Below are 24,634 nucleotides of genomic sequence, written 5' to 3' on the forward strand. Positions count from 1 at the left end.
TATTCGTTGAGCTGAGCCAACAAGCAGATAAGATCATGTAAAATAGTGGCGTTATAAACTGTCACAAGCCAATCCGCGATATCTTCACTGCAATTCTAACTCCCCCCGAGAGGTTATCATTGTCACGTAGTCTCTTTCCGCTGCGAAGTTGAGATACGATAATAATTTATAGTTGACGCGTCGATATGCGGCTTGAGTCTAATATCTATGACTTTGGAGTTGCCGTTTAACGTCTGTATGAACTGAAATCTTGACCATACCCCAAAAAGTCTACATCTCACGCATCCCATTCCATAAATTCCCGACATCCGTAAACTCAACCTCCTGCAACATAGACCACCAATTAGGGAACGGATCCGGCACAGCAACAGTCGCTCCCAAACCAAGAGCTTGGTTCTGGGCAGCCACCAAACTTTCACTTCCATCTTCTCGCTGTCTATCAGCGTGACTGATCTGCTGTAAATGCTGATCTGATCTATCGACAATACGATATTCGTGAATAGACTGGTGTAAAGCCTCGAAATCAGCTCTTGAGCGACCGCGGTAGCGACCTTCGTCTTCTGTGGCTCGCTTGTATAGGAGTGATGAGTTTTGGATGGTTTTAATCTGCTCTTGTTAGATCCTGACCTCTTATCTCGAATAAGTGACCTGAACTTACCCAACCTCCAGCGAGTTCCCATGCATTTTGAAACTCTTCCAAGTACTCGAGCCCCCAGTTCATGAGCTGTTCAGCTCTTGTACTTCGACCGAGATTCATCCTAGGAAATCGAAATACGTAAAGATTCAGGAAACATGCTGTGAAAGCACAGAATCCAGAGAAAGGTGTCATAAGTGGGATACCACACTCTGATGCTTCTTGAAGCAAGCATGTGATCTGTTCCGCTGCGTTGAAGAGCTGCTTGGCACTTTCATCCCACCAACCTGGCGGCGCTTCTGCTTCGAGGAGGGGAGGGTCGACGGGACCTCGAGGTGTCATGTCGGCTTTCGGTAAAAATGGGAAATATTCCCGGTGGAGCATGATTGCACTGCGTAAATGTCAATGTCAGCGTCACCTTTTCGGGGTCAGCAGGAGTCTTACCTGAGATAGTAAAGCATATTGAGGTAAATGAAAGATTCACCATGCCCCAACGTCATATGCACAACAACACTCTGCTCCGGGTACCAAAGCCTCTCATGCTGTCCCTTCCTCCACTCCTCCAATCTTGCCCTACACTGATCCCAGGGCGACCCCGGCACCCAAGGACAATTCTCAGCCGCACACATCCCCGGTGCACAACGTCCATTATTAAACACAAAAGACATAGCCTGAGCATAAATATCAAACCCCAGCGCGATTGACTCAAAGCCCTCTGCAAGACCGGATGTGTCACCCAGCGAAGTGCCGAAAGAGAAATCGGTGTAGTTGAGAGGTCGGGGCACCTTGAGCTTTTGCATTTCGGACATGGGGAGCATGCGGGGATTGTATGTTCCTGAGTTGATGGTACAGTCCATTATGAAGCAAGCCCAGTATGTGCGAGATTCTACGGCTATGGCCATGGTGTCTGTGTCGTGACTTTGGGAGACGTCGAGGGGGTGGGGACTTATGCGGGAGCTGTGAAGGGATTGCATAATGCGAATTGCCATTCCTGAGATAATTAGATTATGTCTATAATGGCTTGACAGTAACTTACCGCAGTGCATCCAGGCTTTGTGATACTCGCGCACACCCCATTCGTATAACGTCAGAATCAACAAAGCCTGTACGACTTGGACCTTCGGCGGTTGCAGAATAGCATCTGCCAGGGTGCTCCAAGCATAACTCGCATAAGCCTCACTGCTTCTTAAACCCCTCAACCAATCCCCTGTGACGATAGAGCATTGCTTCCTCGTGATAGCAAGAGTGGTAGCAAGCAGTGCTTTACCCTCCTTTGTCCGAACCGTCTGATACTCTTTCATAAAAGCCGACGCCTGAAGTATCCTCAACTCGGGAAACTTGGCAGTAAAGATATTCAAAGCTTTCAGAATGACGCCCATCGGCAGATTCGACAGGTGTTCGTCCATACTCTCGAGTTCATTGTATGGGGCTGGTTGTCTTGAAGGGATGGGCGTCACAGGACTTTGGTAGACTGACGACTGCGAAATCACGGAAGTCTCATCACCCATTGGAGTCGAAGCAGCTGATCCATTTTGTATCCTCCTTGCGGTTTTCTTAGCAGATCTGACTTGTGGCCTTGAGAGTTCGCAGCCAGATGTTCCGAGTCGGTCACATCTTGAGCAAGGTGCAGTTCCAGTGTGAACGCACTTGACCTTTGCTTTTCTTGAATTATATTTCAGATTGTGTTTTTCTCGAATTGATTAGTTCAACGACTTACCGGCAGTGTTCGCAAGATAAACTGGAACGCATTGTTCGGTATTGGCGGGTTGTCGGATTTGAAGTGCAGATCCAAGAAATTTGGGAGCCGATAAGCCGGTTTTCGGAACTCGGGTTTGGCGTTTACGGAGGAATGTTTTCCCGCTGAACACAGGGAGTACATCAACCACCAAGACAATCTTCAATACTTTCTTTGTACAGACAGGGATATCCTTAAGGAAAGTAAAAGCTTTACATTTAGGCATCAATAACTTGGCTTGTGCAAGGGTTGTTGGCATGTTGAAAGCTGACCTTGAAAACCCTCAAAAAAGTAGGTATTTCTATAACCAATTTGGGTTTCGATTAGATAAGGTTTTGGAAGATGTTTACACTTTTTAAAGGGCATTATAACTTCTTTATCTACATATAACCTTTTTTTTACCTTACCCTATATATAAGGTTTAGGTATAATATAAATACCCTTTTCCTTACTTTAATCTAGCTTTTTTCCTCTTCCTTTTACTTTTAATAACCTATAACTACAACTACGTAAAATTAGTAAGTCCCTAGGGATAGTTTAAAGCAGAGACTTAATATAGATAACAGCTACACTTCCTCAGTAAACATCAAATACACTTTACAATACCTATCCCAACAGTCTGCTTCTTTTTTGGGGATCCTTATTACAACGGGGCCACCAATCTGGGTTTCTTCGATACAGACCAAGCAACACAAACTCGTGCGCGCTGTAGTCTTTAACAAATCTTTCCCAAATCAGGCTATGGCGTGGGCTGAAGTATAGACTGCAGACGTAAGTGTGAAGTGGGTATATCTCTATTGAGTCGTAGAAAACCATAAGGAATCTATGGGCGTCTTCGATTAAAGCCAAATGACGTGGTTCAGAGTAGACCTCCTGTTGAACAATGGTTAGCTTGGAGCCCTTCAATCCTGCCAAGATACGCGACTCACAACTGGTAGGTCTTTGAGAAAAAGCAAGGCATTTCTTGCTGCCGGAAGGCCATCGCATATGCTCAGAGCTTCCAGCCAGAAGAGAAATGTTTCGGCAATGAAATCATAGGCGGGTTCAAAGCCAGTGAGGCCCTCTCCGTCTTTGATTTGTGTGAACAGCTGGTAGGCTTCCTGTAAATGTTCGGCCCAGAAGACGCATGCGTACTCCAAGCCGTTTAAAGGATTTGATTTGGGACAATTCATTTGAGCGTCTCCGACCGTTGCTCCAGGATACACCAGACCGTACATATCCTTATCAAGCGTGCGCAGGATACCAATGGATTGTTGGAACAGTACGTAATGGTGTTTTGCAAAGCCAGACTCGAAGAGAAATGTACTTGAATCTCTTACTAGGAAGTCTTTGGCCGACTGGTGAACGAAAAAGATTCTGTTCTCTCTGGTCGTCAGGAATGAACCACATTCTGCTATAATGTCGGGAAGCGTATCTTTCTTCACACTCATCTCCTCCATGATTGACTTCTCCATTGTCCATAGCTCAGTTAATGTGAGTGGGCGGAAGACGGCTGAGACAGTGGCAAGAAGTTTCATGTACAGCTTCTGGCCGTAAGAGTCGCGAATTTGTCCGATCATTCTCTCATAAAGATTGTTCAACCCTGGGGGAAACATTCGAAGCATCGACTCAATCTCCCAGGTTTTGCTGTTCCCAAGCTGTTGTAATACTAAGGCCACCCATAAGAATGTTCCTTCGGCATTATCGGATAGGTAACCCTGGATTTCTCGTGCCTTTTCGTTATCTAGCTTCTTTCGAATCTCCAGTTGGCGGGTATGGTGGTTGATGTAATAGTCGACAGCTTGAGAAACAGACGTCTCGTTGAGTTCTAACGAAAGTGGCAGCTTGGATGGTGTTCGGCCCAGAAACTCCTCAATTTCGCAGCGGTTGCGACTACTTACAATCCACTTAACGCGCCAATGCGTGGATGATATTAGTGTGAGTAGATGGGAAAGATCATCAAGACACTCGTCCAACGCATCCACAACCAGATATGCTTTCTCGAGGGCTGCATCGGACATAATTTTGCGAAAAAGATCTTCCGTCGCGATTCTAGAGTTCCAATGAGTAACCTTGTATTCTGGTTGATCTTCCACGTGGGACAGAAGACAAGGCTGCTGGTTAACCAGGAGGTATATCAACCCTCTAAGTACCGCCACGGCATTATTCAAATCGGAGTTTGTGGCCTGACAGAAAAAGAACGACAAAGAGACGTGGTTCTCTGGGTTACTCAATTTTGTATTTGGCTGTAGCTCATCGATAAGGCCGCACAGTAGCATGGTTTTGCCTTTTCCAGGGTCTCCTTTGATCCAAAGGACGCGACTATCGTGGTCTTCATTGCGCCATGCCCGAAATTGAGGGTTTTCAAGAATCCATCTATATGAGTCCTTTAATAAGCCACCGTTGGTCTGTTGAATCCTGGTTTTGTCCTGTCGAGGATCAGTTGAACGGAGTGCTGCCAGGTGTCTTTTGGCGTCATAAGGATGGTTGTCTCCAAGGTAGTTGTTCGTTGTGTATTGGTCTCCAACTTGTACTCTTGAAGGGCCACCATGGAAATCTGTACGGAAGCAGATCTGACCTCAGTCTCACAGAGACTGCACAACCACTTCGCAACACTTACCTTGGATCGACAGAACCGAGTAGGATTACTGAAGAAAACAAGTTGGGCACTGTACGACAAAGAGTATATGGGGAGATTGATCGACGATATCGCCACGTCCATCAACGAACTCGAAAAGGTCTTTCCCGTTGCACCCCAAGCTATACAGCGCCTTGCCAGGATGGAGGTTGAAGAGCTGAATGATGAGCACGAGTTGAAAATGCTCCAGGATGTTACCAAAGGCTTGGATCCCGTCTTGAAAGATATGACCGAGCACAGGCTTCAAGAGCTCACAGGGAAGAACTCGGCTGGGCGAGTCGCGGGGAATGGAAGCGTCAACATTGGACATACTTTTGTGAAAGATTCGTTTGTTCAGGGTCAAGGGCCCAGAGACAACACGACCAACCACGTCGATGAAATTGATGGTGGAGAAAAGTCGCGGGTTAATGTTGGTAACACTTATGGTGGAAAGGGATTTTGGGACTGAACGTAGCATTGATTGGTGTTCATTCTAGAACTGACGACACTCACTCTGATCAAACTTACAAAAGTTCAAGCAAGACATGCCTAGTCAACTATTCACTCTTTACATACTGAATACTTAGCTCAGCATCTATGACTGCAACAAAACACGTCCTCTCCAGTCTCACTGTTTCTACAGTTGAGTTTTATGAAAAAGCATAATTTTACATACACGATCATGATACCTTGGCTTAGTCTCCTAATCTACAAGATTTTGTTGAATTCACACAACAGACCTTGCCGCAATGACTCTTGCCATGAAATCATCAGCAAGTTGATACTCCATATCACTTATGTTCATGTTTGGCCTTCTTTTTAGGTCTCATCTCACCCTCATAAATCTTGAAGAAATTCTCTGGTTCTGTGGGATGCTCGCCGGTTACATCGTGAAAAGCTGTGGTTGAGATGTAGTTGGTTTTGCCCTCTTTGACAAGACTGTAGTACTCGAGAAGATACTGCTGCTCTGATGGATCCAATTCAGATTGGGATTTGAGCGCTCGTTTCGCTTCGGCACTTGAATTGGTTAGTATGATGCTGTTTTGGTGGTGGGGAAACGTACTGAGAAATGTTTTCAAATTGAAGTTCGGTTCCGAGGGCCTTGCTGGCAGCGGCAGCGAGTTCCTCTCCTGCGCAGAGCATTGGGCCTGGCACTTATCGTCAGCCCTGCTCGTCGTGATATTGTTCTTGGGAGATTTGACTTACCAGTGACCACCATCATCTGACCTCGGTGGCGGTCGTCAAATCCATTCTTGCCCTTTCCAGTCAAGACATGAGCAGCAACTTGGGCAACGTCCTGTCTGATAGTTAGTGAATGCCTTATCTGGTATCGGATAATCTTACACCAAGTGCAACTGGGGCGAATTTGTGGTTTTCTCCAATGGGAAGTGGGAGAACGCCTTCTTCTTTCGCCTGTTTAGAGTACAGAAGAAGGTTCTCGGCATAGAAGCCGGCCCTAGATATCATTAGTTTCTTATCCCTTATGTGGCTATTGTAAGACTTACCGAATAACACAGGGCGAATGTCCAGTAGAAACGTTCGGGTCCCCTTTGGCCTCCATAACAAGCGCCTCCAAATCAATGAACTCTCTCAACCTGGGTTGCTTTCCCCTCTCAGCGTAATCACACCCCGCCGAACTAATTAGCAGCACGTTCGGCACGTCCGCCCTCTTCGCTGCATGGATAAGCTCCTCGGTGATCTCCAGTTTATGTTCATGAGTAGGAGGAACGAGACAAATGGTGTCGCAGCCAGTATCTTGGAGGGCCTTGGCCATGGTACGAAGACGGCCAGGCTTGTGAGGGACGATTTTGGCGCCGAGGGATTTAAGTTCCTGGGTTTTTTCTGATTCCGGGTGAAGGGTGAGGCCGACAACGTTGGTGACTTTGCGGGAAAAGTCGCGGTGCTTGAGGATCAGCTCCGCAATTAGGAAGCCCGTGTTGCCGTCGACGGCTGTGATGCAGATGTTTCGCGACATGATGGGCTGATCTTTTACATGAATTGAAGAAGAGGGTTTCAAGGAAACATTAAATGAGGGGAGAACTTTGTTGTAATAAGAGTCAATAAGCCATTGTTGGCACGGCCCTCCGTGCTGTTAGCTCTCAAGTAACACAAGTCTCGTCATGCTGAGCAATTGTTCCCTGTCTACCTCCAAGTGACAAGAGGACCGGAGCAGAATGTCCGCAGACGCCATTTACGTATGTGCACGATCAATGTTTGCTTTTTATGTAATGTAAAGAAATGAGGCTGGTTGCATGTTGTGATGCTGACGACAATATTGCGAAATGATAATTTGTTCATGAGGGGTTGGTCAAGGTGGCCTGACAGTTGGATCTGCCCACAGTTTCGCAATACGATCAATGCCGGTAAATTCACAGTGCAACGCATATTTCCAACGGCACTAATGCAAGCACTTTAGACCGCAATTGTTAGACTTGTTGATAGAGTACATATACAAATCAGTGCCGGTAGACGATCATCAGCCCAGCTATTATTGTACAATGGCAATACTGTGGGACATCTGATTTTCACATCGGTCAATGAGTCGTCACGAAATATCAGGTAACTTTCATAGGCTTGATTCGATCATTTCAATTTATCGCTATGGCTTGTCGATACAGAGCACTTCCGTCCGTCCAAGCATCATCTTTCATAATAGTAACACATCTAAGAACTGAGACCACCCTTGCGACCAGCCTCCTTGGCCTTCTCACTGCCGGGTTCGAAAGAGCCAGACGAGGCCTTTCCACCCTCGGAAGCAATTTCTCGCTTGGTATATGTTAGTTGTTTTCATCAAAATCAGTAGAACATGGTGGACAAACCTGCTTGTCGGCATCCATACTAGCGAAACCACCAGAGTGGCTAGACTTTCCGCCCTTGGAAGCAATCTCTTGGACCTCCTCCTTGGGTCTGAAACTGTTAGTAAAATTCTCGAAGTTGGTAAATTTGTCCAAACATACCGGTTGGCAAAGTTGCCGGGGTTGGAGTTATCGGTGCCAGTCATATTGATGGTTGAAGTGTCTATGATTGATAGTAATTTTTTTTCTAGCTTATTCTAATTTCTTGCGATTACTCGGATCTCTTCACCTTTAAATATCCAGCATCCAGCTGCTGGCTTTATGTTAAAGTGGTTCAATTGACGCGTTACAGTACGTTTACATGACGTATACGACTCATCACGCCTGACTAACAAGCATCGCATTAACTCGACATGACGTCTATAAAGAAGCAAACAATACATAATTCACGGCTGAGTGACGAAGTTGTTAAAGCAAAGCGCGATCATGACGCGTGGAGGTTGCTTTGTTTCCTAGCAACGGCTGACATAGGGACGGCTCATTGGTTTAAGCTTACGGTGATCGACATTGACACAAGGTTCACATTTCCACTGCGACAACGGTAGGTCTTACGTGAGTTAATTAATGGGATGTCGGAGAGTTCTTATGTCGTTATTGATCTGTACGTACTGTACTTTTTTTTTTCCTTGTCGGATCAATAATGACGGGATCATGCGTCACAATTGGCACCTGTAAACATCACACCTCGGGAGGTTTGGAGACTGATCTGATCCAATAGCGGGTTAATGGAATAGGCTTCACTCAGATCCAGATAAGATAGAGCACGATAAGATAAAGTAGCCAGAACGCTAGAGCTGAAGGGGCTCGGGATGACGGAAGGGAGCATTACGTAAATGCTTATTCCCGTGATTCAATCCCAAGTCAAGACACCGAAGTCGCCGACTTATCTTCACCATCACCAATTGCTGAATTGCTGAGAAATAGACATAACGTGAAACAACACCGATGACCGACTCTACCAACACAAGCGACTCAAGAACGTCTAGCGTGACACCTGGTCGTACGCGTGTAGCGCGGGTGGCATGTAAGGCCTGTCACGCCCGACGTGTCAAATGCGACGCCGGAGAGGGCCAGCCATGTTGGCATTGTCGCACGCGAGGTACGGAATGTGAATTAATTGAATCTAAGCGTGGAAAGTATGTAAAAGTGAGAGAATTCAGGTTGGATAGAATACTTACAGCGTTGTAGATATGCAAGACGAAGTAACGTTCAGTCGAAACAGCGCTCTTCGAGACGCTTGCAGCAGACTCAAAGTCCAGCTCCTGGACAAGACGAAACGCTGAATGTCGAAAGCATCGCAGTTGTGACTCCTCGAAGTAACGGGGCTACTCAGTATTCCGTACCGCCACAAAACTCGGAAGCAAATGTTCAACCTGACTGTCAACCACAAACTCAACCCAATCTAAGCCAAGTGAAAGACCGATCTTTCTTCCTCGGCGACTCAAGTAGCCTCTCCTATATCGTCGAACTGATATGCACTCCAAGAGGTGGAGTCAGCGAACCAGTCAAGGTACACTATCCAATCCCAGCATCGATAGTCGACCGTGCAGTTGCACCATCGCGCCCTCAAATCGAGCCGCTTCGTTTACAAGACGCATTGACACTACCATCAAAAGACATAATGGATCGACTCATTCACACATTCTTCGACACTGTGCATCCGCCGTGGCCTGTAGTCGACAGAAGAGTATTCCTACAGAGCTACAGAGCGGGACAAGCCTCGACACTTCTCTTGCACGCCATGTTTGTTGTCACTTATATCTTCTGCGAAGAAGATCTTATCAAGGATGCAGGATTCAGCGATCGTGTTGCGGCGCGAAAACATCACTATCTTCGTGCAAAGACGTTGTATGATGTTGATCATGAGACTGATCGTGATCTACTCGCTGCTTCGCTCCATCTTTTGGGATTCTGGTGGAATGGGCCTGATGATCAGAAGGATGCATGGTTTTGGCTGGGTTGTGCAACTTCCTATGCCCAATCATTAGGATTGCACCGATCGTATGTTGTCAGTCACTTCGCTCATGATCGGCACTGACTTGATCATAGAACAGTTACCTCTAGGCTCGGTCCAGAGAAGAGGGCGTTGCGGAAACGGATATGGTGGTCTATATATGTAAGTAAGTGCTTGGCTTTGTCGCTCCAGGTGTCTGACATTTTTAGACTCGCGACCGACATACTGCTGCATGTCTGGGAAAACCATGCAGAATTCGAGACGAAGACTGCGACATCGAACCTGTCACCGAGGCCGATCTCTACTATGACGACGTCACAGATGATCCTCTCATACCACCTCAGAACGAACATCAAACAGCCTTTTTTCTCGAGATGCGCAAGGCTGCCGAAATTCGTAAGCTTTCCCCTCTACTTGAACATACGCAACGACTAATGATATGACTAGTCGGGGACATTGTCATCGGGGAATTCAGTCCACGCCGTATAGCCTCAGAGCGGTATGAAGTTGCGAATCTCAAAAGGAGACTCGAAGAGTGGGAGTCTCAGCTACCGAAGTGTATGCAAATAGCACCACTCGATGAGACGCGTGGGGCAGCGTTCTGGGCCACTCAACTGCACATGGCATACCAGTAAGTCATGGAAAGCAGGCGATGCTATCTTTCTCACATGTTCCAGGAATTACTTCATCCTTCTCTTTCGGCCGAAGGCAATTCATGACCTTTCGCCTGCTCAAGTTGAGGGTGATATAATGGCACGCAGAGCAGCCGACACCATCACACGTATGACCGAGGATCTCATCGCTGTCGGTACATTGCGATATGTTCAAATGCACATGTAAGCAATCCCCACCTTCGACAGCCTCACTTCCTGACATGGTCAGTATTCCGGCCGTTTTCGGAGCGCTCTCGATCCATACGCTCGTCATTTGTCGAAAAGATCCCATTCGCCGTCAACTAGCAGGTAACAAATCACGGCAATGCATCCTCGCACTAAGTGAACTGGCAAAGTCATGGCCAATTGGGCTGTGGATAACGAAGTTCTTTGTCAATCTCTTCCGACGGTTGACAGGGCAGGGATCCGCGGTATCGGCTGGCTCAATCGTTGATGTGACGTCTCGTATCGCTCGCGCCAACGAGGATAATGCCTCTGGAGAGGCTGGATCGCAGAATTTGGCTGAGGCGTTGAATGGGTTCAGCCAACAACCATCCAGTTTCTTCAATGGTGGTGATGGTTTGGGTATGGAGCAGCAGCCAGGTGATATGCTATATCCTGATCAATTTGGGTTCGACTCTTTCTGGGCGGAAGATACCATTGATGTCGATTTACTGCTGCAGCATGGGTTATGTCCGCTGCTTCCAACTAACTTTGGACCTGCGCCACCTGGTTCGTTGGGTTTGTAAAGCCGAGGGTTAATCCAGGCTTTCTGGTTCAGAAGCATATATGTAGAATACTATGTTAAACTCTATGTCTGTGTCTATAGTCTATGGTATCTCTGAAGCATATCCGCTAAACCAATGCAAGTCCCATTCCACACGCCCTTTTTCTATCCCTTTCCCATTAACCAATTAAACTTTCCATTACACCTTCTATCAAGTGATCGCAGCGAACTTGCTCTTAGCTCTCAGCTTCTTGCCATACTTGAAGAAAAGCCAAGGAAACGGCGCCATAGCCACCGTCAAAAACGCAAGCAGACTAGACGCCCACTGGAAACCAAGGGTGTTGTACATCTGAATACCAAAGAGGGGGAACGCCGCTAGAAAGGGTGTTAGATGCTGGACTTGTAGGGGAGGTGGAACGGAACTTACCGGCGAAGGAGCAGCGGGCAAAGCTGTTGGCTGCCATTGCTGAGGCGGCGTATTGAGGATAAGCGTCGACCAAGAAAGTAAAAATACCGGTGAAAACGAGGAGCATACTAGACGATGTTAGTAATGAACTTAAAGATAAGAGAGGTGACTTACCCGCATCCAAATACTCCTGAACCAGTAATGGGCACGATCCAATGCACGCTTGAATAGGTTGTCCAAGCAAACCAAAATAAACCAAGAGGAATAAGAAAAGCACCAAGGATACACGGAGGCAGTCTATACTCCGGCTCACTAACAGCCTTGCCCGTCTTCTTCTTCTGCTCAGCCAACCATCCCGCTCGAAGCTTCGCCCAAATCGGTGTCGTAGCAGTCGCGACGATGAGTCCAACAAAGATACCCAAAAAGGTCATGCCGACCTGCCAGAGGTTCATGCCGTGGTTTGTTCGGAAGACGAGTGGGAAAGCGCCAAAGAAAAGATACAAAATGCCGAGGAGGATGGCAGAGTAGAGGTCGAGACAGAGACACATCGGTTCGAGGAAGAGGAGCTGAAAAGGTCGAGAGACAGAAATTTTGAGGGTCTCGAGGATGGGTTTGTGCACATCTTCCATAGGAGCGCGGTAAGCGTCGTTGCCAGTCTCTTTGCGAAGCTTCCTCGCTTTCTCCCGAAGAAGAATAGGATGAAACGTCTCAGGCGCAAAGAAGACAATCGCAACCATAAGAATAGCCGCCCAGATAAGCATAACATAGTATGTCCAGCGCCAGTTAGTATTATAATTGATAAACCCTCCAATCAAAGGTCCAAGAGCTGGACCAATGAACGGCGCAAGAGAAACCAAACTCATAGGTTTCTGAATATCCTCCTTCTCAAAAACATCGCCCGCCGTTCCACCAGCGACACTGAGAAAACTACTCCCAGCAAAGCCAGTGAAGAAGCGCGCGATGATCATAGTCTGAATATTCTGCGCGACGGCGGAAGGAATGGTCCATATGATAAACATGGTCCACGACACGAGATAAATAGGCCGACGGCCGTAGTACTCGCTCAATGGACTTGTCAGAACTGGACCAAGGGCAATTCCTAGGACGAAGGTTGAGAGACCGAGAGTGGCGACGATTTGGGAGCAGTTGAATTCGGCGTTCATTTGTTCGTACGTTGCTGTGTAAATTGAACTGGCGCATGTTCTAAGATCGTCAATTAGTTTCTTGGCGAATGTGACACAGAAATAATTGAGGCTTGACTTACACGCATAGACTTCCTACACAGGCAATTGAGACGATGAACCATTTTCGCAATGTTGACATGCTTCTTGGACAAAGGGGATCTTTGTCGCCGTCCCATGTGACGGTGATTGTTTCTTGGGTTCCATGTTCGGTGGTCTGATCACTTAAATTCTGATCTTCATTTGGCGCATTGTTCAATGGTGGCGCATTATTTTCCAGGTCTTCAGACCGACGATGAGTATCCTTCTCAGCCATTGTTGATGATGGTGATGCTGTTTCAAAACATGACTGACTGACGTAGGTATTTAAGAAAAAAGAGTCTAGGTAAGAAAAATAAATTTGACGGATCCACGGATTTGTAATGACGATTTCACTTTTTTGTCGGAGATAAGGAGTGGGGAATAAGGGGAGGTTAAGATGCCGCGGTGTCTTGTGAACTGTGACGTGCTGGTGGAGTTGATTAGAGCAGGGCAATTGGCCACTGCGTTAAGTCGCCGACTTGATTGATAAGAATGATATCGGGAATAGCTTCGGGAATGATTGCTAGCTGGTTGGTTCTGCGCTATACCATTTGTGTCTGCAGTGGAAATGTTCGCGTCAAAGCTGTCTGAGTATGCTGGTGCATGACGCTGGACATCCATAGGCAATCGACTGTTCGATCACTTGACGGCTCAGTTGTTCTTCAAGCGAAAATCTACGCACACTTAAGATAGTTGGACCTGCCGTTTTGCTGTGTTTAATACTAGCGGCAGGTCATGCGATTTATATGCTTGCAAAGCAGCACGTCTAGGGTAACTCGCGATCGCGACATGGATTTCTGACAGATTATCAGGTCATTAATACGTAGTGAATCGGACATCATGACAATATGGTAACAAGTTATCTGGACACTTTGAAACTGGTTCTGGGTGTTATTCTATGTCAATATGGTGGTCGAGGTGTGAGGCTCTGTGACAATCTTTGCCTGTCCTGTCAGCCAACAAGTTATGATTATTTTCAATTGGCTCCACACGTTTGCCGTTCGCATCATACTGACACGAAAGTTGTTTGCGACAATGGGTAGCCATTCAGAGAAGCCGGTTTTCTTCTTGTAAGTGTACCATATTCCACCTCAATACCACCGCTGACAATTCTAGTGACATTGATAATTGCTTATATTCACGCAGTAAGTCACGCCAATCCTTGATTCCTCACCGCGTCACTGACTTCAGCCAGATTACAAAGTCCTAGAACTCATGTCAGCTCGCATCGACGACTACTTCAAAACCCACCTAGGCCTTTCTCCCGAGGAAGCAGAACATCTTCACAAAGATTACTACCAACAGTACGGCCAGGCAATTGAAGGTCTCGTGCGTGATTTTCAAATCGACGCGCTCGACTACAACGCTAAAGTCGATGACGCGCTGCCCCTCGACGACCTCATCAAACCCAACCCTCAACTGCGAAAGTTCCTTGAGGAAGTTGATACTTCGAAGGTCAGACTATGGCTTTTGACGAACGCGTATGTTAATCATGGGCGAAGAGTTGTGAAGTTGCTTGGCGTGGAGGATCTGTTTGAGGGGTTGACGTACTGTGATTATACGAAGATACCCTTTGTTTGTAAGCCACAGAAGGCGATGTATGAGAAAGCTATGGAAGAGGCTGGGGTTTCTGACGTTTCGAATTGTTATTTTGTCGGTAAGTTGAATTCCATGATTGATGTCGGGAAGTTCCGCTGATTTTACTGGACAGACGACTCGCACAAGAATGTTGTTGGAGCGCAACAGGCTGGATGGACGGCTATTCATTATGTAGAAGAGGGATTTCCTCTTCCCGCGACGCCGGCATCGCAGTATCAGATTCGTAGCCTCGAGGAGTTGCGGTCGCTATATCCTCAGTTTTTCAAAGCTTCATAGTAGATACCGACCGACGGGATTTAATGTTGGAAATGTCCTTGTTTTCTCTCAGATAATGGTTTAGCTGGTCGTCTAGCGCTAGCAGCTATACTGGGGTTAATGTATTGTCGCGTCGCACTTTCCCCATCACCCAGCCGGTCGGCTTTCCTTTCATCCATATTCCAGCCAATAACCAAAAGTTCCGCTTCATCACCGTGTTAAAAAATGAAAATAGCAACGCGTCCCTCAGCCCAAAAAACAAACAGACAGGAGTCAAGTGAGAACAATACACCACAGCCGCCAGCTGATCAAGGAGTCTTCATCATGACTTGTGTCATCTGTGGTATCCCCATTCAACGTACCGATACGGAGGATGATGGATTTAACGGAAAATCGAACCGAGGTTGGCCACAAGATTGCCGCGCGGGTAAGTCCCAGCAGATTCAATCTTCGATTATCTCACGCGCTAACGGAATACCTATCAGTCTATGTTTTTGACTGGGACTTGGCCAACATCAAAATCTCTGGTCTTGGAGTCCGCGTTTTGAACGATGATATCCTAGTTCCCGTAGACCCATCTAAGCGCTACGACGGCAGTATCAATCAGGAACTGATTGGAGTGAGCGAGTTAGGCGAAGGGTTCCCGTTCCCTCGCAATAATAGACACTGGGGCTTTGTCCTTCACGACGCCTGCTGGGGTTTATTGTGCGAAGGCTTTCAACTTGACCTCAACCATCTCTTCCTGTTCTATCTTTCAACATACCTTGGCCATTGTGGTCTCCCATGCTGGAATGGTGATTATGGCGGTGTAGCGCAAATGGGCACCAACGGTCAAGTCATACTTTGGGGACCTATATTTGACCATGACGTCGATGATGTTGTGCCCGCTGAGTACAAGACCAATCCTTTTCAAATCCCTGCTCTTAAAAAGGCGATTACTTTCTCGAATCGTCTGCAGCAAGATGCTTTTCACTCCAAACTTGACCCGCAGAAGCTCAGCTTGGACAAAGACATCTTTTCTCATTTACCCACTGAGATAGCTGAAACTATAGTCACGTTCCTCCCCTCGCCAGATGTTCATTCGCTGCGTCTTGCATCGCCCGTATTTGCCACACTGGCCTTATCGGAGCGGTTTTGGGCATCGAGATTCCGAAAAGGAAGAGAGTTCGAATTCATACCTGATGTGCTGAATAATCCACCCACATCGTGGAGAGCGCTTTACCTGTCCCTTCACGTCTGGGCTTCTGATAATTTGGGCATGATCAATCGCAGACGCGTCTGGAAACTAGTTGACCACATCCAGTCTGTGCTATGTCACATCCGGGACACGACATGCTTTGGCACGGTTTCCAAGTCGCTCCTTGACCCTCAAGCACCAGAGAACTATGTTCAGGTCGCAGAAGGCTATTCGTGGATAACAGCTGAGCGAACCGCTGAAGAATCCAATTATAGAAACCTGCGATACCGAACCCTTTCCTTTCCAGGACCGATACAGGTAACCCAGGTATCGGTGTCAATGTTTGATACTCCTGATGGACCTTATGTCTCTGGCCTAACTTTTATTGACCATGATGGCCAAGTTGCACACCTCGGGTACTGCCACTCCAGACATATTGTTCATATTGAGCTCCCTGGTGCTCAGCACATCCAAGGTTGGGAAGTAGTACATGATCTCCTGGGTGTCAAAGCTATTGCTGTTGTTGCCCAAGACGGTACTGTATCGCGTTTCGCAGGAAGCCCTGGTGGAAACCCACATAAGCTTCTGGTGTCCAGCGAGAGAGTTTCGTCAATTCGCGCCACCTTTCATGTAAGTATATTCCCTTTTCAGTTTGTCTGCACCGAGAACGCAGCGATCTAACAAAAAAAGGGTGTCAAAATGGTTGCTCTAGGTCAAACTACAAGAGACACCATAACACACAGGACTGGGTACTTCTGGGATAAGCAGGTTCCCGCCAAAGAGTATTTTCTCAACAGTGCTTGTGGAACTTTACTTTCGAGAGATTCCAATAGTCGCGCTCGGAATGTCTACTTGAAAGGAACCACTAACAACATGCGCTTGATGTCAATTTTGTGCGACAACATTGACATCTGCCACGTTGCGCAGATGGAGTTCAAGTTTGTCGACGAGAGGTCGCATCAGCACTTGCAAAAGCTAGGCAACGTGCATCCACTGGTGTCGAGACTGTGGGACACACAATTTGGGGACACAGAGGTTCGGAATTACTGCATTGATCTCGATAGCGATAATGGCGAGGAGATTACTGGCCTTGACGTACAAATGTACCCAGGGCTAGTTTGTGGCCTCAAGGTAAGAAAACCCGTGCTTTGACGAAGATAACTTCCAGTCGGCTGACAGATTCTAGGTTCACACCAATTTTGGCAGGTCTAAAAACCTGACCAGCAAGCGTTCTCCTATTCTTGGTGAACCCGCATTCCCGTGGGTTTCTATTAGACCTCGGGGGAATAAGGTTATCGGCATGTATATGGTAGGCGGCGGTTTCAGTGTAAGCTTTCATTTCTTCTGCAATTATGTATTTGTGGATGCTAATTCTATACAATAGGAGGCCCTTTGTGCAGATATTGGTTTGATATCGGTGGACGAGTGACGGATGATCAAATCTAAATTGAAGATAGAAGTTCAAGGATGAGGGTTCCTGCATGTACAGAACTGGATGTGAGAAACCGCTCATAATTTGTGCAGCCAATAGAAGATGACTGTTTCAGACACTAGCCCAAACGGCTCGAAAGTGAACTTTGCATTCCCCTTCAGTCAGCCGCAAGAGCTTTGGCTAAGCTGAAAGGTGTGTCTCACAACGCAGCTGATGATAAGAAACACCTTTCTCGGAATGCATCCTACGGTGTTCCTACCTAAACGGTATGTGAGATCTAGACCCAGCGATTGTGATAGTGATAACTGGGAGGGATTGGTATTTCAGCTGCACGGACGGGTTTCCCCGCTGGGAGGTGGCTTGCTGAAATTCCACTAGCTCAGTGCACTATTTGCTTACTTGCGCGGCACGGCACGGACTAAACGGGCGGAGCTGAGACAATTGAGTTCGAGAGCTTGGGGTCTAGATTTCGAGCTATTGACCTTTGGGCTTTGAAGGTGTTGTGACTTTTTGAGGGAGGGTTCAGCTTGTGATAATGGGATTTGGCTATGGGATTCTAGTATGAGAAGGAGTTGGGATAAATACCTGCGATGGCCCATTGGATTGAGGTCTGTATCCTCATCACTCCCCAATTTGTCCTTCACATCATCTTTCAAAATGCCGGGCCTTATTAGCACCTCCAGCTCGGAGTCCAGTCCGCCCACTACTCCTGGTGTTCACGCTGAGGCGGTACACATTCCTGGTGAATACACGAAGCTCATTCTCTGCTTCGATGGCACAGGAAACACGTTCAGTGGCACCAATGCTGATACGAATGTTGTCAAGATCTTGCGCAAGCTTGATCGTAACCATGAGAAGCAATACCATTACTATCAGAGTATATATCCCTTTCCCTTGCCTCTGCTTCGGCATGCCTCTTCGTTTTCAGGAAGGTGCACTAACCATTGATAGCTGGCATCGGAACCTACGATGTGAATGAGACTTCAGCCCAGAAGACCAAGCTCGGCGAGATCCGCAGCAGTATCTCAAAGTCCATCGATCAAGGTTTCGGCACCACATTTGACGCCCACATCATGGCCGGATACCGCTTCCTGATGCGATACTATGAACCTGTAAGTAACGAAGATCTGATTAACTTTGCACGCTAACTCCGATCAGGATGCCAGGATCTACATCTTCGGTTTCAGTCGCGGTGCTTATACTGCCAAGTTCCTCGCACGTATGATCAACAAGGTTGGTCTTCTGTGCAAGGGTAATGAGGAGATGGTGCCATTTGCGTACAGCCTCTACCAGCGTGCCCTCAAGTGCGATAGCGATGATCGCATGGCAGCCGAGAAGAAAAAGAAGAAGGACAAGAGCAAAAGCAATGCATCTCGGGATTCTGCTCCGAATGATACCGAGCATCCGGATGAGAACACACCATTTATTGTGAGCACTGCGACAAACGGTACCAATGGTTCCAACACGACCAACGGTGAGAGCGCAACCAATGGTGCTAAGGAGCCTGAGACGCCAGTCAACACGATCATCAGTGGCGATGTCGTGGAGAGTGACGCGACAAAAGCAGCGAAGAAGGAGGTGGAGGCCTTCAGCGAGACCTTTTGCCGAACTGCCGGAGGGACAAGTGCGAAGCACGCGAACATCAAAGTCTTCTTCCTTGGTATGTGGGACTGTGTCAACTCTGTTGCTGTCACTGAAGCAAATGCGCCTGCTCCCGTTGAAGTAAGAGGAACTGCGACTTACATTCGTCATGCCGTTGCTGCCGATGAGCGTCGCGTCAAGTTCAAGCCTGCTCTCCTGGCTCAGGATATTCGACAGCAAGTGCAAGAGGATGACATCCTCGAAATGTGGTTTCCCGGAAACCATGGCGACATTGGTGGCGGATGGCCCGCTATGGCAGCAAAGTCACCAGACAAGATGAGCCCTATGGAGAGTCTAAAGTACATCTTCAGTACTATGAAGCCGTCAAACCTCAAGACCCCACTCGAAGATGATGCACTGCAGATGAGCGACATGGCTCTGGACTGGATGATCCGTGAGGTTGAACTAGTGGGCTCGGAGCATCCTAAATCTCAGGTTCGCTGGTGCCACAACAAGGATTTGTTTAAGGCCAACATGAATACCAAGCCGCCCCCCAATACTCCCAATACCAAATCTAAGGTGCAGGAATTTGTCATCGAGGGTTTCATGCACGACACTCTCCGGTTTGGATACGGATCGTCATTCTTCAAGGTTCTAATGTGGAAGTTCATGGGTAAGCTAAGCTCCATTCTTTTGACAAAACCATTTCACTAACCATGCCGTCAGAGCTACTCCCGTTCGTCCCCCGATGGGAGCTCAATGATGATGATAAAGACGGAAACCAGGGCTGGGTGCAATACCGCAAGTGGCCCAACCTCTTCGCCCCCCGAGACATTCCCAGGGAGTCCCTTCTACACAATTCCCTCAAGGAACGTCTCAATGCCGAGGAACTGAACTACCGTCCGAAGAACAACCACGGAGGCTCTAGCAAGCCGTGTCTACTATCTGACAATGGGAAGGGTGCAGAAATGGTCACGTGGGGCACGCCTAACCATTCCCTGGGTGTCGAATGGGCTGAACGACACCAGGCATGGCAGCTTACAGCTGATTTAGCTAAGCCGCAGTTGAACAAGAAGACTAAATGAGGTGTCTCTAATGCCGGGCTTGTTTGCGGATTTGAGGGCGTTCTGGTCAACTTCGATAGGATATATATGAGATCTACTTAATCTGCTTTGTCTTTAACACATCGTATTACTTATCTATCCTGTTCAACTTGTGAACTGATTTCTTGAGTTGGAGCAAGTTTGAAGGCTTTCCCAACGTGAGTACCTATTCATCAAGATAGAGCCCCTCATCTGGCGGAGGCTTCCCATACCAGTCCAGCCCCAACTTATCCTCAGGATCCGGATCCTCCATCTGATAAAACCCATCATATCGCCACCACTTTCTATCCTTAAAAACATCCTCGACAGGAAGAACGCCCTCCTTCTTCATCTCATCCCTCACCTTCTCAACACCCTTCCATACTCTCAAAATATTCTCCCCAACAACCTTGGCCAACTGCTCCTCTGTAGCACCTCTACCAAGAATAGCCTCAAGGAGCTTAGGATAACATTTCACATCTTCCAAACCAGGAATAACACTTGCGATCCCGTCGAAATCGGATCCAAGGCCCACATGGTCCCAGCCGATGCGATTTGCGATGTAGAATAAGTGGTCAATGACCATGTCCATCGTCGCATCGCTTCGACGCGTGGTGCAATGCTCTGGAACGAATGTTACCATGACGATACCGCCATTAGAGGGGACTTTGTCAAGGATATCATCTGGGACGTTGCGGACGCAGTCGAAGACGCCTTTTGCGTTGGAGTGAGAGAACATTATGGGTGCGCGCGAGAGGGATAAGACTTGGGAGGCACAGTCTTCCGAGACGTGTGAGATATCCACGATCATGCCCAGTCTGTTCATCTCTTTGACTGCTGCCCTTCCGAGATCCGATAACCCTCCATGAACTGGACCAACTTTCGATGTCGAACTATCTGCAAAAGCATTGTTGCAGACGTGTGTCAGGGTACACTATACCGTTAGCCTCGTTCTAAGAAACACTCAACTCACACTTACATATCTCACGCCAAGTCTGTAAAAAGCCCTTATGATTCCGATACTATTCCCCGCCATATGCAGTCCCTCAATCCCAATCGAACAAGCAATCCTCCCACTTTCATACACACCCTTAACATCCTTCGGTCCACTAACCAGCTGAAAAGTCTCAGGGTAAGACTCAACCAAACGGAGAGTCAGGTCAATTTGCTCAATGGCATCGCGAGCCATGTCGGAGTATTCTGGTGTTGTGAAGTCTTCTGCTGAGCGTAGACAGGGGACGCATACGGACCAGAATTGGCCTCCCACAGCGCCTACCACCGTTAGAACTGGTGAGAAGTACAGTTGCTGGGAAGAGTACCTTGCTTCAGACGAGGGATATCAGTCATTCCTCGCTGGAACCCTTTCTCGAGATTGAATCTCTCATTGTTGTGGATTTTACCATGGAAACATGCTCGAGGCTGCTGGGGAAGATCGTTATGACCGTCTATGAGGGGTGTTCTTGCGAGGACGCGTTTGACTCTTTCATCAATGGGGAGAGACTGATATGGGTGTGTTGAAGTCATTGTAGCGATAATATGTGACAAGTTTCAGCTGTGCCCAGTTATCAAGATCTCATGTTGACTGTCTTATCATGAACTCGGACCTATTTTATCTCCTCCTTCGGAAGATATTCTGCGAACCGTCTGGTTAGTTGCCCGCGGTCAACCAAGTTTGCCGCGGGATGGAGTGTAATGATAGGCAAGATATGGGTGGATACGGACGATTACCCCGCGTTTATCGTGGATCTTGAATCTAGGAACCCTGGCTCAGATGACGATAGCTGCATTTATCGAGTGGAGACGCAAGAAACATTAGTGACTTAGGCAGGATACAAAAGTTCCTGATGTTAAGTCTTGCATTGCATGACTGTCGTTCTGGATGAGGACGTTGATGTCAACGATAATTCGGCCGAGTCACGATTGAACGTAGTGGGGAGATTACAAGGGAACCCTACTATCTGCCGGTTACATCGAGACCCTCAATTGATATGAGCCATGATCATCGAGGGAAAAGATAGCCGTCCAGCCCGGCGTATCATGATAAGCTTCCCTAGTATAAAACCGAGTTTCCCGCGGAATACAACTAGAATGCAACATCGAGCGATCAACACTCCGAACACCCAAAGATAAACATCCTTAAAGCCCGCAAAATGGGTCTCATCGTCGTTCATCTCTCCTTCTCAGGACAAAGTCAAGATGGCGACCGAAAAATACCCAGAGGACCTCAAACAAACTACCTCCCTCCAGCCAGGGACAATAAACGACACATCAACAGCTGAAGCTCTAACCCTCTACCACAATGCCGATACCATCGACACAACCCCGGAACAAGACCGCTCTCTACGATGGAAACTTGACTTGCGACTCATGCCCCTCCTATGCTTCACTTATGCACTACAGTCCATCGATAAGAATACTATAAGCTATGCTGCTGTATTCGGACTACGAGAGGACCTGGGGTTGAAGGGGAATGAGTTCTCGTGGACGGGAGCGATATTTTATTTGGGTTATTTGGTGTGGGAGTTTCCCACTAGTATGTTCTTGCAGAGATTTCCTATCAACTATTTTATGTCTGGAACGGTAAGTCCACCCTACATGAGAGAATGAAAAAATGCTAAGAGGTCTAGGTCATTGCCTGGGGCGCCGTACTTATGGCTCACGGAGCTGTACAATCATTCCCAGCACTGGTAGCAGTGCGCACTCTTCTCGGTGCTCTCGAGGCAGCTATCAACCCTGGAACAATGTTGTTGTTCAGTATGTACTACATGCGAAGTGAACAACCTCTCCGAATGGGAATATGGATCGGCTCAGCTGGTGTGGGGTATATCATTGCTGGAATCGCTAGTTTCGGCATCGGACATATCCAAGCATCCCTCTCGTCATGGCGCGTACTTTTCATTATTTGGGGTTCAATCACCGTCGCTTGGGGCGTCATTCTACTATTCTGCTTACCCGGTGCACCGATGAGAGCAAAGTTCCTGACAGCCGATGAGCGAGCGCGTGTTGTTGCCAGAGTCAAGGGAAACGGAACGGGTATTGAGAATAAGCATTTCAAGATGAAGCAGTTTTGGGAGGCGATGATGGATCCTAAGACGTGGCTGTTGTTTTTGTTTGCTTTGACGAGTAACTCGCCCAATGGTGGTTTGTCTGCTGTGAGTATGATTCCGTCGCTGAGTAGGTTCATGGCTAACGACGATATGCAGTTCCAAGGTCTCATTATAAAGGGTGCTGGATTTAGTACACTTATGACTACACTCTATCAGATGCCATCGGGTGCTGTTCAAATGGTTGCTTGCGTTCTAGCATGGTAAGTAAAACACCATCTCACCTCTCGGTTCAATACTGACAGTCACAGTTGGGGGGCTTCAACCATAAAAAACTCCCGAATTCCCATCATGCTTCTCGCCCTCGTGCCATTCCTGGCCGGCGTCTTGGGTCTACACTTTATCCCCCACAGCGATGCCTACGCTCGCCTCGCCTGCCTCTGGATATCATTCTCGTACACAGCAACATGGACGCTCAGCATGGCCGTCTCAATGGCCAACACAGCGGGCCACACCAAGAAGATCACCACCAACGCGATCCTGTTGATTGGATACTGTCTCGGTAACTTCGTAGGACCATTCTTCTTCAAGAGCGACCAAGAGCCGCAGTATCAGCTTGGTGTGGGAATGATGTTCACATGCATCGCCATCCAGGTCGCTAGTCTGCTCGCGCTTTGGGGATTGCTCTGGTGGCGAAACAGAGAGAGAAGAAAGGACAGAGTGGAAGGGGATGAGAGTAGAGGTTGGGAGATGGGCTTGTTGGACGTGACGGACCTCGAGAACAAACACTTTGAGTACGTATACTAGGAAGTCAATCAGCTTCACATGTCATGTATCTAGAATTGGAAATAGCCGTATAGATGGAGTTTTCATTATGTAAAAGACCCAGAATTAATTCCCTGGCATCTTGTCTTGTCTTCTCCACTGGGATTCTTACCCCAGACATGGTCGGTACGTGAAATGCGGAGGTGGATCTTGACGTGGAGATGTTGAATAAGAGACCCGTTATTCACTTGTGCTTATTTTGACAATCAATACATACGGCAATGGAAAAGTCATGGCTTTATAGATGGACAAGACATAAACGTTGAGATGCAGCGCTGATCGAGAGAGATCAAGGATGGGGTTACATTGCACTACTGCTTCAGTACCGCCAAGATGGACGTACATACGGGTGATGCTGCCCGACAAAGGTTCATTCCTCCACCCGATAACGGTTAGTCCCTCGAGCTGCCAATTTACGGTCAGGCTCACCTCGGGTTTATTCCTCGTTAAATTATCGCGTGGCAATATTAAGTTCGCGCGGCAGTGGCGGCTATGCGCGACATGGCGACAAACGGAGTAAACGACCCGCCTCACTTGACACAACTTGTCATCATAAATCGTAATCTCCTATCTCGCTACTAACCTCCATATCTACTAGCAACCCATGGACATGGTTAGAGTTATCAGGCCAAGGCGAGTCTAGCCAGTGTCTGATTCAGCCGAGTGTCTTGGCTCTCAACACCAAGAGATATTAAAAAGAGGACCAACGAACAACGAGCCCAAGAAATGAGGCAACAAACGGATACCAACGGCTTCCGGGGAAATGGAATCAGATACACTATGTACAATAGTCCTTCAGCCAAGACCGAGGCCAGAA

The 24,634-nt window shown here is 47.6% G+C and overlaps 11 protein-coding genes across 11 annotated transcripts; 6 read left to right on the forward strand and 5 right to left on the reverse strand.

The window, feature by feature from the left end:
* Positions 1 to 270: 270 nt before the first annotated feature.
* Positions 271 to 4,627, reverse strand: FIESC28_01827 (uncharacterized protein; the record flags this gene model as incomplete). Its single annotated transcript, XM_031155977.1, has 7 exons — positions 271 to 606; positions 659 to 1,025; positions 1,079 to 1,625; positions 1,671 to 2,291; positions 2,352 to 2,579; positions 3,053 to 3,242; positions 3,299 to 4,627. The coding sequence occupies 7 exons, from the start codon at positions 4,625 to 4,627 to the stop codon at positions 271 to 273; spliced, it is 3,618 nt and encodes a 1,205-aa protein (XP_031019981.1).
* Positions 4,628 to 4,897: 270 nt separating this feature from the next.
* FIESC28_01828 (uncharacterized protein) lies at positions 4,898 to 5,434 on the forward strand (the record flags this gene model as incomplete). Its single annotated transcript, XM_031155978.1, has 1 exon — positions 4,898 to 5,434. One exon carries the CDS (start codon positions 4,898 to 4,900, stop codon positions 5,432 to 5,434), a length of 537 nt encoding a protein of 178 aa, XP_031019982.1.
* A 322-nt stretch (positions 5,435 to 5,756) lies between these two features.
* FIESC28_01829 (uncharacterized protein) lies at positions 5,757 to 6,940 on the reverse strand (the record flags this gene model as incomplete). The annotated part of the gene is made up of 5 exons (XM_031155979.1): positions 5,757 to 5,982; positions 6,029 to 6,113; positions 6,172 to 6,262; positions 6,310 to 6,421; positions 6,471 to 6,940. The coding sequence occupies 5 exons, from the start codon at positions 6,938 to 6,940 to the stop codon at positions 5,757 to 5,759; spliced, it is 984 nt and encodes a 327-aa protein (XP_031019983.1).
* A 689-nt stretch (positions 6,941 to 7,629) lies between these two features.
* FIESC28_01830 (uncharacterized protein) lies at positions 7,630 to 7,966 on the reverse strand (the record flags this gene model as incomplete). The annotated part of the gene is made up of 3 exons (XM_031155980.1): positions 7,630 to 7,731; positions 7,785 to 7,872; positions 7,923 to 7,966. 3 exons carry the CDS (start codon positions 7,964 to 7,966, stop codon positions 7,630 to 7,632), a joined length of 234 nt encoding a protein of 77 aa, XP_031019984.1.
* Positions 7,967 to 9,441: 1,475 nt separating this feature from the next.
* On the forward strand, positions 9,442 to 11,176 carry FIESC28_01831 (uncharacterized protein; the record flags this gene model as incomplete). The annotated part of the gene is made up of 6 exons (XM_031155981.1): positions 9,442 to 9,821; positions 9,870 to 9,936; positions 9,984 to 10,170; positions 10,222 to 10,405; positions 10,452 to 10,610; positions 10,657 to 11,176. 6 exons carry the CDS (start codon positions 9,442 to 9,444, stop codon positions 11,174 to 11,176), a joined length of 1,497 nt encoding a protein of 498 aa, XP_031019985.1.
* Positions 11,177 to 11,365: 189 nt separating this feature from the next.
* Positions 11,366 to 13,057, reverse strand: FIESC28_01832 (uncharacterized protein; the record flags this gene model as incomplete). Its single annotated transcript, XM_031155982.1, has 4 exons — positions 11,366 to 11,529; positions 11,582 to 11,688; positions 11,735 to 12,763; positions 12,825 to 13,057. The coding sequence occupies 4 exons, from the start codon at positions 13,055 to 13,057 to the stop codon at positions 11,366 to 11,368; spliced, it is 1,533 nt and encodes a 510-aa protein (XP_031019986.1).
* An 800-nt stretch (positions 13,058 to 13,857) lies between these two features.
* On the forward strand, positions 13,858 to 14,697 carry FIESC28_01833 (uncharacterized protein; the record flags this gene model as incomplete). The annotated part of the gene is made up of 4 exons (XM_031155983.1): positions 13,858 to 13,892; positions 13,939 to 13,967; positions 14,018 to 14,479; positions 14,534 to 14,697. 4 exons carry the CDS (start codon positions 13,858 to 13,860, stop codon positions 14,695 to 14,697), a joined length of 690 nt encoding a protein of 229 aa, XP_031019987.1.
* A 204-nt stretch (positions 14,698 to 14,901) lies between these two features.
* On the forward strand, positions 14,902 to 17,282 carry FIESC28_01834 (uncharacterized protein; the record flags this gene model as incomplete). The annotated part of the gene is made up of 5 exons (XM_031155984.1): positions 14,902 to 15,103; positions 15,162 to 16,483; positions 16,544 to 16,984; positions 17,040 to 17,180; positions 17,238 to 17,282. The coding sequence occupies 5 exons, from the start codon at positions 14,902 to 14,904 to the stop codon at positions 17,280 to 17,282; spliced, it is 2,151 nt and encodes a 716-aa protein (XP_031019988.1).
* Positions 17,283 to 17,942: 660 nt separating this feature from the next.
* On the forward strand, positions 17,943 to 19,951 carry FIESC28_01835 (uncharacterized protein; the record flags this gene model as incomplete). Its single annotated transcript, XM_031155985.1, has 4 exons — positions 17,943 to 18,162; positions 18,237 to 18,397; positions 18,444 to 19,539; positions 19,593 to 19,951. 4 exons carry the CDS (start codon positions 17,943 to 17,945, stop codon positions 19,949 to 19,951), a joined length of 1,836 nt encoding a protein of 611 aa, XP_031019989.1.
* Positions 19,952 to 20,135: 184 nt separating this feature from the next.
* FIESC28_01836 (uncharacterized protein) lies at positions 20,136 to 21,472 on the reverse strand (the record flags this gene model as incomplete). Its single annotated transcript, XM_031155986.1, has 4 exons — positions 20,136 to 20,845; positions 20,928 to 20,943; positions 21,063 to 21,220; positions 21,268 to 21,472. The coding sequence occupies 4 exons, from the start codon at positions 21,470 to 21,472 to the stop codon at positions 20,136 to 20,138; spliced, it is 1,089 nt and encodes a 362-aa protein (XP_031019990.1).
* A 672-nt stretch (positions 21,473 to 22,144) lies between these two features.
* FIESC28_01837 (uncharacterized protein) lies at positions 22,145 to 23,799 on the forward strand (the record flags this gene model as incomplete). Its single annotated transcript, XM_031155987.1, has 4 exons — positions 22,145 to 22,528; positions 22,576 to 23,100; positions 23,152 to 23,255; positions 23,304 to 23,799. 4 exons carry the CDS (start codon positions 22,145 to 22,147, stop codon positions 23,797 to 23,799), a joined length of 1,509 nt encoding a protein of 502 aa, XP_031019991.1.
* Between the last annotated feature and the right edge of the window lie 835 nt (positions 23,800 to 24,634).

Source organism: Fusarium coffeatum, assembly GCF_003316985.1.
Source record: "Fusarium coffeatum strain FIESC_28 chromosome Unknown BRIP53273_contig_41, whole genome shotgun sequence".
Classification (NCBI taxonomy): domain Eukaryota; kingdom Fungi; phylum Ascomycota; class Sordariomycetes; order Hypocreales; family Nectriaceae; genus Fusarium; species Fusarium coffeatum.